Raw genomic sequence first — 10,678 nt, 5'->3', positions numbered from 1 at the left:
AGAAAACTTCAATGTTAATTTGGAATAATCCGTTTTTGCTGCTGTTCGTTTATTTGTATTCGCCCTATGTCTACAATAGAACAAATAATGCTGAAATTCAAAGTGCTTTATCGTGAAAAACAAAACAAAAAACAAAAACTATAGAATCAAAAATTAGTAATAAAGTGCCTGTAATTCTTATGATCTTTTTTCTATACATATAGACGATTTTTATAGAGAAAGAAAAAAAGATTTCTTTCTGATTATGAATATAATTGTAAGGCTTTGATTATTAAAAAAAAAGTGAAAATGTATTTGAAATTATTAATATTTTTTGTTTAGTTCTCATGCTACTATGTTTTTTTAAGCTTATTTTAGATAGCAAGTCCGAAGAGGGCTCTAGGCTACACTTTGCTTAGGACTCGTCTTAAAAAACCTTATTTGTGACCTACAAATCCTAAGCAAAGCTAGCCAATTTGGCCCTCCATTATTTTGTCACATCTAATTTAACTGCAAATTTGTTTCTAAATGCTACTTCCATTTCGATTTCAATCAATTACTTGTTGTCTACTTTTTTTATAATTTTAAGTTTTCTTTTTGCTGTTTTACTTTTTTATTTAATGCCATTTTATATTTATTTTTCTTATTTGATAACAAAACGAACACAATCGATTTAGGAATTGATTAGATGATGTCTTTTGTTTTGTTTCTAAGTGTCGTTTTTCGGTTCTTTTTTTTAATTTTATGCAATTCAATTTGTTACACATACATACACATTATTGCATACGATGATATTATTTATAGAATTAAAATATAAAAAGAAACATTTGAAAATCATCTAAATATAAATAAATAAATTTAGATTTACAAAATATATACAAAAAAAAAAAAACAAAACTAAAAATACACTATGTATGACGAAACCGGCAAAAAAAAAAAGAAATAAATGCGGAAATACTATTTGTTGAAAATTATAAAACAAAAAAAAACAATAAAAGATATATTACAAAAAAATAAAGGATTTATTGTTTTTTTTTATAAAAATAAAGAGATGGATAGATTTTTTGTTAACTAGAATTCACTGAATTATTTCCTAAATTAAAAAATCTGCTTTCAAATCAACATTTCGCATTTTTATTAAATTCTCCTATACATACATTTATAAATTATTATTTTCATTGTCGGCCGTTGATGTTGCCCCAAAGAATTTTTCATATTCCTCTTGACGTTTACGTGCCCTGGCTTCTCTTTCCATTTGGCGTTTTTTCGAGAAGCGTTGATGTATGCGTTTCATTTCTTGGACTTCTTTCATTTCTTCCTTATCCTCATCCTGAAGAAAAAAAGAAATAAAAATGGAATTACATACAAGTTAAAATACAAATAATACAGAGTCCTGGGATAATTGATATTTCATAATTGGGTGGTATCTTTAATTATCGTTTTACAATATTTTTCTTTAATAGGATCATCTGATTGTTGAGTAAATAAGCCAGACTTCAATGCCAAATATATATCCCACATAAACAACAATTCCATCAATATCCAAAATATCTCTACTTACACTCATATTCAAACGCAACACCAAAGCTCGACGTCCATCCGACATTGGCTGGGAATATTGCATGAAATTTTTCAAACGCTCTGCCGGTGGTACACTGCGCTCCACCACCAAAACAATACGAGCCCATTGGCGCTGCCATTCATTTCGAATTTCCGCAATCTTCTGATACGTATTACCCATCATGGCAATCAACATGTTGACCAGCAAGACGCTTACAATTACCATGAAGAGGAAGAATAAGATTTTCGCTTCATACTCATGTTGGGTAGAACTCATTGCACCATAATAATCACCGAAATTTGTTAGGGACATCAAGAACATGGCTACCACAGATTCCATAGGCGATGGCATTGGATTTGTTCCAGTGTCATCGATTTCCTCTGGTGTCGCCGGATTATCGAATGTCAAGAAGATAATATAATAGGCCTGAGAGAAGCCCATAACAAAGACCAAATATATCGAAACGAAACGTATTAAATCTCCCATGACCATGCGATATATCATCACCACGAAGGGTCCCACGGTTTTGAAGCCTCTGAAATACACAATATTATATTTTTATGGACAATAAATAGGAGAATTATTTGCACTTGCCGACAAAAGAACAAAAAATAAGGAGCTGTGGTAAGCATTATCATCACAGCCACATGATCATCCAATTCGGTGAGACAGGAAAGCCTTAGCCAGGGTATGGTCATCATCAGACAGCAAGAAAACAAAAACATTACTCTAGAGGGTGCTGTCATCTGCAAAAAGGGAGTTTGAATAGCATCAACGTTTGTTTGGACATCCTCTGGCTGGGGAAACTTACCAGATTTTCCACAAACATTTTATAACCCAAAAATCTAGCCTCTCTAAGGGCTGATAGTAAATACAATATCGATCCAAAGAAAATAACTATTTCAGCCACAATGCGGATCTGAAAGAAATTTAAAAGATAATCTCCATATTTATTCATGTTACTGAATTGGGCAAAGATGCCTTATTTTTCAATATAAATCGGAATATTTTATTATTTTTTCAAAAGGCCAACATGCTTCTCAATGAAGTTACTGCTAACCAATGTGTAAGCTATCAGAAATTTTTGGACGGTGCTCGAAATACTATTTTTTGAAATGTTGGATTTTAAAATGCACTTTACCTTTGCCAAATTCGTTTCCATATTCATCAAAGGACACTCCTCGTAGCTAGCCCACCAGGAAGGGCCACTGTCAGCACTGCCATCATCATCAATGTATTCGCTAAAGTTTAGCCAAAAGGTTTCTAAAATATAATGAATACCAGTTATTTTTAGACAGATAAACTATTACGGATCATTTTGTCCTGAACTTACTATACGGTAACTTGTCAATACCAGTTATACGATTAGAATGGGCGGAGGTGGTGGTGGGAAACAACAATCTAGCATTTGTCGCTGAAGTATTTGTTTTATCTTCTTTGCCAGCATCATCGTCTTCATCATCATCAACTTTGGGCCCAGGACGGGAAATAAAACTCACCAACGAGAAAAGGAAATAAAACGAGAACATATAGAACTGTTTGTAAAATCGAGACTTGACAAATGTTTCCCATTTCGTTTTAAGTAAATCAATGACCACACCATCCAATAACTCCAAATGTTCCAATTTGTCCTGTGAATAAGAATGTTTTATTGTTTTCGAATTAAATTGTCGTGGAGAACACTACCTACCCCAAATACCACAAAATTCAAAACCGAATCCTTGTTGATATTTCCAGTTTTAACATCAATTGTATCGATTTTCGACAATGGATATGCAGCACAAGTTATACTACCCAATTGCCAGTAGATTTCCCTTTCAATACTTAAAATGTGGAAAAACATCTCCACTCGCCCCAACTTGGCTGCCAATGTTAGAGGTGTCAGATTTTGTACATTTCTTATATGGATGTTGGTCCCCACTTCATAGGCCACATCAAACATGTCGATTTTTTCATAGATCACCAACATATGCAGCACCGTGTTGCCGTTGGTATCTTGACAATCAGGATCTGCGCCACGAGCCAAAACCAAACGAAAACATTCTTCTTGCGAAAGGCAGGCGGCAAATGATAGGGGATATTCACCCCAATAGACATAGCCATCATAGTTTGTCATGGGATTAACGCCCACATATTCATGATCGGGGGAATCGTAGCGAGAGGGTTTTTGATCCTCGGCTGACATAAAGGCACCGCAGCATCTTTAATGAAATAAATATAAATCGAGAATTCTGATAAAAATGATGAAGTAGCTTGGTGTTTACCTTTCTTGCACATAAGCATCTGCATCCAAAAGATATTTCACCATGGCCGGATCTTCATTCACAATGGCAATGTGCAGCACAGATTCGCCATAATATTCATCACTCAAGTATATGTCCATTATAAGTTTGGGATAGAATTTCAACAACCTCTTGGCCAAATCCGCATGCAGGGAGGAGGCATTGAGTAGGCACAAATGTAAAATTGTTTCACCAACTGCTCCTCTTTCCTGAAATTGGAAAAACAACGAAATTAATTAAAATGAACCCTTTATGGCTTCAGTTACACCAAAAGGATTTTTTACTCACATTCAAATTCCAACAAACAAAACGATAAGCACTCGGATTTGATATATATTCCGCCTCTGACACTTCCGAACAATAGTCATGTATATTGAAATCTTCATCGGGATTTTCCAGAGCCCGTATTTCTGGTAATTGTTTTGTGCGTGCTCTTTCTTTGTTGCGTAAGAGGACCATTTTCGAAATTGGAAAATAACGACCAGCTCCTTTATTATAGAGAAACGGTTCCACTTTGGTTTTAATGGCATGGTCAATTTCGGCGAATTGTTTAGTTTGACAAGCTCTCTTCATCATGTCCACCAGCAAACCACCGCCTTTCAGATTGACAAATTTATATAGGGCCTGGGTAGAAACTCCCGCCTGTTTCTTGACACCACTTGTCACATTACTTTCTGTATTTCCCATGATCAGAACGCAAAACACTACTCCAAAATCAAGATGATATAAAAAATTGCACCTAATGTTATAACATTGCCAATAGAAATCTGGAATTTTCACTTCTCTACTTTTCAAACTTGTCTACTTTTCAAGTGTTTGTTTTTTTTAAGGGGTCCTGTTTTTTTGGTAACCAACATCGATTAAACTATTGTTTGGTAATGTTTGGGAATTTCTTTGGTTGCCATGTAAACAAATGGCAATGCCATTTAATGAACTTGACCTGTTTGTTGGCGAATAACAGGTGTAAGGTAATTTTCTTCGAAAGGCGATAAATTTGAAATTTTGAAAAATCATTGCCAACATAAAGGATCTCATTGCAGATGGTAATGCTGAAATTTCCCTGAAATTGACTAGATGGGATCTTGCGGTACCTAGTCCTTCTGATAATTATTTACACTTGAAATAAAATTTGAAATAGTGTGATTTATTTTTTTATAGTTTTGTTTTATTGAAGAAAATCATTGCACAATAATAGTTGTTTTTCATTTATATACTGCGCATTTTGTGTACATGTTGCTGTTACTGTTTTGTTTTCTGACTGGTTTTGTTTTATGAATTCAAATAATAAAATCTTTAATATTATTATCTGTTGTTTGATGCAAAAAACGATTTTATAAAGTATATACGCGAGAATGTATATAATATTGTTGTTAATACTTTGTTTTATATAATTTTTTTAAATATATGTATGTAGATATAAATGGGAAGAAGTATGGGGGGAGTAAATATTTGTATATATAATCTCATAAGGTTTATTAATACAAAGTAAGTAAACATTATCAATTGCCCTTAATAACTGCCATTATTGTATTTTTGGGAAGAAAGTGTTTGGCTGCTCTAAGTTACACTTTAACTGGAATATATCGAAATTACAAAACTATTTAAATATTTGATTACAAACAAACGCTTAAAAATTACCATAAACGCTAAGCGTTTTACTTTTGTTTCTTTTTATATAGATAGATAGATACATAGATTTGTGATAGCATAACAAATAATAAACGAAAGTCAACAGGACGCAATATTAAAACTTAGGGACGTCATAGAACACATAATGAATGTATTAAAAATTGTATCATATTTAGGACAACATTAACAAAACAATACAAATGATATGATTCTTTTTTAATCATAATAAAGACTAACAAACGAAATTAAACCAATAGATTGGCACCAATGGTTTACAAACTGCCACAATGCTGATTTATTATTGTAAGGATAAATACTTCTGATAAATACTATGATGAGCTATGTGATGATTAGTTGCTGTTGTTTTTGTTTTAAATACTTTGTGTGAATACTCTTGTGTTGGTGTTCGTTACCAAAAAAACTGGTGATTGCTAGTTATTGCTTATTATCAGAAGATTTTTTTTGTTTTGATGTATACATTTGGAATTTTCCTTAGGTGTGTTTTTTTGTAATTGTTTTCTGCTACTACTTGTTGCTGGTTTCTTTGTAAAGAGTAAAATGTTGTAAATTCCCTTATATTTAGTCTATAATTTCGACATAATTTGCCGGAAACAGTCCATAAGTGCCATCTGGTCCAAGACCTTGCCACCAACCCTCATCTATTTGGTCAATGTGGGTGATGATATCTCCAGGATCAAATGTGATTTCGGTTTCATCAGCTAAATTTAATTAAAAAGGTACCATTAAATATCTTTTGTTGAAGAAAAACAAATCTGCATATATACCTGCTTGATAATCATACAAAGCACGGGCCCTCAAACCCAAATCGCCCAAAGTATCTTGACATATAAAGTCATCTTCATTGACCAGATCATTAACTAAAAATAGTTCAGAAGAATAATATTTAATTATTAAAATTTATCAAAATTTACATATACAGTAGACCACGGATATAAGAACATAAAAAAACGACAACGTTGTTCTTATAAGCATTTGTTATATAAGAAAAACTTCTTATATGAATGTATTTTATATAACAAACTGTTTTCATATATGGGTGAAACATTTTCTTATATCCTTGTTTTTCTTATATAAGATGTTCTTGTATCCGTGGCCTACTGTATCGCTTTAGACAGTTTTAATTATTGCGGAATTTCTATACCACATTTAAGACATGCCCTTACTTTCATTTCTATCCATATAACCATTTTTATTGGTGGACGTTGGTGTTTGTGACTGTGATTGTTGCACAGTTACGGAAACTTTTGTGCGCACAACCTCTTCTTCCTCGTCCTGATATAAAGCTGTATCGGTGTTATTTGACGATGATGTATCGTCCGGTGATTGCAGTGAATTTGATTTGCTATGCGGTGACCGTTTAATGGTGGAATACTGTTCAGTATCTGGTTCCAGGGGATAATCATCGATATTGTGATTATCATCATCATTATTGGCAATTGCTGTGATTTCAGGTTTGACTGGTTCCAAGGGTGCATTAACTGCAGCAATGGGTTCAATCTTGACCACGGGTGTTTCAACAGCGACTGTTGGAACTGGTACTGGTTTTTCTGGGGCCTTGGGTTCTTCGGCAATTATTGCCTGTTTGGGTAAAGTAATTTTGCCTGGTAATGGTTGTTGAGCTGATGGTGTTTCGGGTTGTTGCTGTGGCTGATTAAAGGCATTAATGCGTTGAGCAATGGAATTGCGTGCTGGTTTTGCAGGGGGTGCTGTATTAAGTCTAGATATGAAATAAAATAGATTACTATTAAATGAAGCATTTAAAATACCCCTCTTGTAACCTACTTGTTTATTAATTGACCTTCACTAGTGTGTTTGGTAAACATGGCCTTAGCCGCTCCTACCCTGGAGCCTATAAGTTCCTTGGCCTCTTGACTACGTTGTTGTCGCATACGTTCTGCTTCTGTCAATGCTGAACTTGGCATTGTCTTTTCGGGGCTCAGCGGCTGTGGAGATCTGTAAGACGAAATGAAACTTAAGTATTCAATTCTATATTCACACATTTTGTTAATGCTTACGTTTTAATAGGTACATGAGCCGGCTGTAGCTTATTGTTCATTTGCAATTTCTTTTCCCGTTCCAAATGTTCCTTCTCTTCTCGTGCCCTCTGCTCCTTTTCCAATTTGGCTTGTTCCATTTCACGTTGCTGCTTTTCGGCTTGTAAACGACGTTTCTCCTCCTCTTCTTCCTTCTTCCAAAAATCTTGCATTACCGTTGGATTCAATTCTTTTGTGGGTATAACCCTGGTATAGTTGGTGCCAACGGGTGCCCTCTGTTCCTCTTGTACAGTGCGTGGCTCTTTAAAACTATATGCCGAGCTCACGGTACTCAACTTTTTGAGCAGACGTTCCAAATCAATATCATCCTCATTACGGGCATTTATTGTTAAATGGGCTCCAGACAACACCTTGGCTACATCACGTATATGATTGGCACAAGTACCTTTGCGTAACACAGGAGCTCCTTCACCCTAAAAAAGGAATGTTACAAAGCAAAATTATTATCAGGTTTCCCATTTGGATTTGTCAATTTGTCACACTCACCTGCCAATTGATCAAGAGGAACTTTTTCAAACCCGTTTTGGGATCTTCAATCCGTACAAAGGCATACATAATTTTTCCACTATTCAAATCTTCGCATAATTCCTCTACACCGCCGTCCCCACTGCTCACCAATTTCAAGTCATTGCTTTGTCCCTCGTAGCCAAACAAAGCCCTGAAGAAGCAATAAAAATGAAAGCCAATCGATACAACACATTGTTTATTGATATGCAAATTTAGATGTGAATTCGGGGAGTGCCCCTTCGCTGTCATACATACCAATCTGTTGGCGATTTGTCATCCAAGACATCTTTCCACGCTCGTTCGATTTCTGGCCGATGTTTCTCGAAACTAATGGCCATTCTTGCAAGTGAAAGATAAGCGCTTTGTTGTTTGCTTTGTTATTTTTCCGTTTCGCTCCCACAAAAGACTAATACACCGCAGCAGAATGTAAACGACCTTGAGTCAATGCAAAGCCAGCCAGGCAGCCACCTGCTTGATGCACACACCGCTGCGGCAAGGCGATGACAAATTTCCTATTATGATTATGAAAATATGAAGTTTTTCCACACGCTTTCACTCTCACATGTGTGCATGTGATAAAGATTAGTTGTTTTCTTTTGTATTTTTCTTTTTTTCTTCAATCAGTCGGTGCCCCTCTATATGGGCTGGCTTTGGTAGTAGTCGTTACTGATTTAATCTCCAGCGAAAAAAAACAACAGCAATGAATAAAGGAACCTCTCAATGCACAAATTACAACAAAAAACTCCTTAGGCTGTATATAGGCTTAGGATTTTTTAAATATTATCCAAAAATGCGTTTTTCTTATTTCAATCCCTTATCTACTTTTTCAGAATTTATTGATTAATCTTCTAAACTTTTATAAAAAAATAACTAACTTTTGCTTCTAGTTCCTAGTCAATTTATGTCCACTTCTCAGGGATGGAAAATTCAGTACTATAGTACTTTTTTCAGTACCTTTTTACCCAAAAAAGTACCGTAGTACCCCCGTGACCAATTTAGTACCATTCCAAACCTTCATTAAAACATGTATATATATATTTTTTTTTTTTTTTTTGGATTAGAAAAAAATGAACAGGTTTACGACTGATAACTGTTCTGATGACATTAAAATAAGTTAATGAGTTCCAATTTGTTATACCCTTCAACACACTGTGGAACAGGGTATTATGTCTTTGTGCATATGTTTGTAACAGGCAAAAGGAAACGAGATAGACACATGGTTCCTTTTGAGAAAATCCATAGAATCACTTTCTGAGTCGATTTATGCATGTCCGTCCCTCCGTCGGTCCGTCTGTCCATCTGTTGATGTTAAATTGTAAACAAAGTACAGGTCGCATTTATGATCCGATTTGGATGAAATTTGGCACAAGTCACTTATTTGGCCCAAGGACGAACACTATTGAAATTGCACCAAAGTCCCTATATATCTTTCGATTTGCACGAAATTTGGCATAGCGTACTGAATTGAGTGTAAAATGATGTGTGTAAAATTTCTTGAAAATCGGTTCAGATTTAGATATAGCTCCCGTATATATGTTCGCTCGATATAATGTAAATGGTGCACCAAAGTGTCTATATATATTTCGATTTGCACGAAATTTGGCACAGCATAATTAATAATGTCCAGAATGATTTGTGCCAAGTTTCAAGAAAATCGGTTCAGATTTAGATATAGCTCCCATATATAGTTTCGTCCGATTTAAGGTAAATGGTGCACCAAAGTCCCTATATATCATTCAATTTGCACGAAATTTGGCATAGAGTACTGAATTAGGTCCAGAATGATGTGTGTGAAGTTTCGAGAAAATCGGTTCAGATTTAGATATAACTCCCATATATAGTTTCGTCCGATTTCATGTAAATGGTGCACCAAAGTCCCTATATATCCTTCGATTTGCACGAAATTTGGCATAACGTGCTGAATTTAGTCCAGAATGATGTGTGCCAAGATTCGAGAAAATCGGTCCAGATTTAGATATAGATCCCTTATATTATAGATTGATTTTATGTAATTGACGCACCAATGATCCAATATATGACTGATAGGAACAAAACGTACTGAAATTAGTATAATCTATATATAACTTCCATATATATTTTCGCCCGATTTTAAGTAAATTGGACATCAAACTCTTCATGTTAGTCAGATTGACATCAAATTTTGCACAACTTACAAAATTGAGCATAGAATTACGTAGTTGCGTTGTCTTGAAGTACAGACATAGCCCAACGGATGGCCTATTGATATCTGTTTGAAGTCGATTCATATTTAGATAAATATCACATATTTTATTTCATCCAATTTCATGTTAATAGTCCTGTTTAACATACCCATAGTGGTGAAGGGTATCATATAGTCGGCCCCGCCCGACTTTACTGTCAAATACTCAATTTGGCATACTCTGTGCTATCTCCTGAGGTAGGCAAATTGATGACATTCCTAGTCGTCGTGATTACTTCAATATTTTCAAGAGCACTTTGGGACTTGAATTCATGTTAGTTTGGGGTATATTGGGGTATATTGAGAAAGAGGTACATATTCAAATGCAATCGAAAGAAGCAAGAATTCTAATATCAGAAAGATACACTAAGTGATATCTTGAAAATCGATCTTTATGAAACTGAATTAAATGTTTTTTTTTGTA

The 10,678-nt window shown here is 34.7% G+C and overlaps 2 protein-coding genes across 2 annotated transcripts; both read right to left on the bottom strand.

The window, feature by feature from the left end:
- Positions 1 to 1,138: 1,138 nt before the first annotated feature.
- On the bottom strand, positions 1,139 to 4,509 carry LOC133333240 (transient receptor potential cation channel subfamily V member 5). Its single transcript, XM_061541566.1, has 9 exons — positions 4,111 to 4,509; positions 3,805 to 4,031; positions 3,231 to 3,741; positions 2,874 to 3,171; positions 2,682 to 2,803; positions 2,352 to 2,459; positions 2,135 to 2,286; positions 1,541 to 2,075; positions 1,139 to 1,309 (listed from the first exon to the last, which is right to left on the bottom strand). Exons 1-9 carry the CDS (start codon positions 4,507 to 4,509, stop codon positions 1,139 to 1,141), a joined length of 2,523 nt encoding a protein of 840 aa, XP_061397550.1.
- A 1,454-nt stretch (positions 4,510 to 5,963) lies between these two features.
- On the bottom strand, positions 5,964 to 8,395 carry LOC133333238 (drebrin-like protein). Its single transcript, XM_061541565.1, has 7 exons — positions 8,289 to 8,395; positions 8,013 to 8,184; positions 7,488 to 7,939; positions 7,255 to 7,425; positions 6,636 to 7,189; positions 6,237 to 6,329; positions 5,964 to 6,170 (listed from the first exon to the last, which is right to left on the bottom strand). The coding sequence occupies exons 1-7, from the start codon at positions 8,369 to 8,371 to the stop codon at positions 6,031 to 6,033; spliced, it is 1,665 nt and encodes a 554-aa protein (XP_061397549.1). The 5' UTR covers positions 8,372 to 8,395; the 3' UTR covers positions 5,964 to 6,030.
- Positions 8,396 to 10,678: the final 2,283 nt, after the last annotated feature.

The sequence above is a fragment of the Musca vetustissima genome, unplaced genomic scaffold (assembly GCF_032173495.1).
Source record: "Musca vetustissima isolate MV318-11 ecotype Yass unplaced genomic scaffold, APGP_CSIRO_Mvet_v1 utg12664, whole genome shotgun sequence".
Taxonomy (NCBI): domain Eukaryota; kingdom Metazoa; phylum Arthropoda; class Insecta; order Diptera; family Muscidae; genus Musca; species Musca vetustissima.
This window is presented reverse-complemented; position numbering and strand designations above follow the sequence as displayed.

Coding starts and splice junctions, on each gene's coding strand:
- LOC133333240 (XM_061541566.1), bottom strand. CDS start 4,509: ATGGGAAATACAGAAAGTAATGTGACAAGTGGTGTCAAGAAACAGGCG. Junction 2,460..2,681: donor TGGAAACGAATTTGGCAAAG/GTAAAGTGCATT, acceptor AATTTCTTTCAG/ATCCGCATTGTGGCTGAAAT. Junction 2,287..2,351: donor AAATGTTTGTGGAAAATCTG/GTAAGTTTCCCC, acceptor CCCTTTTTGCAG/ATGACAGCACCCTCTAGAGT.
- LOC133333238 (XM_061541565.1), bottom strand. CDS start 8,371: ATGGCCATTAGTTTCGAGAAACATCGGCCAGAAATCGAACGAGCGTGG. Junction 7,426..7,487: donor GCTCATGTACCTATTAAAAC/GTAAGCATTAAC, acceptor TTCGTCTTACAG/ATCTCCACAGCCGCTGAGCC. Junction 6,171..6,236: donor TTTGTATGATTATCAAGCAG/GTATATATGCAG, acceptor AATTAAATTTAG/CTGATGAAACCGAAATCACA.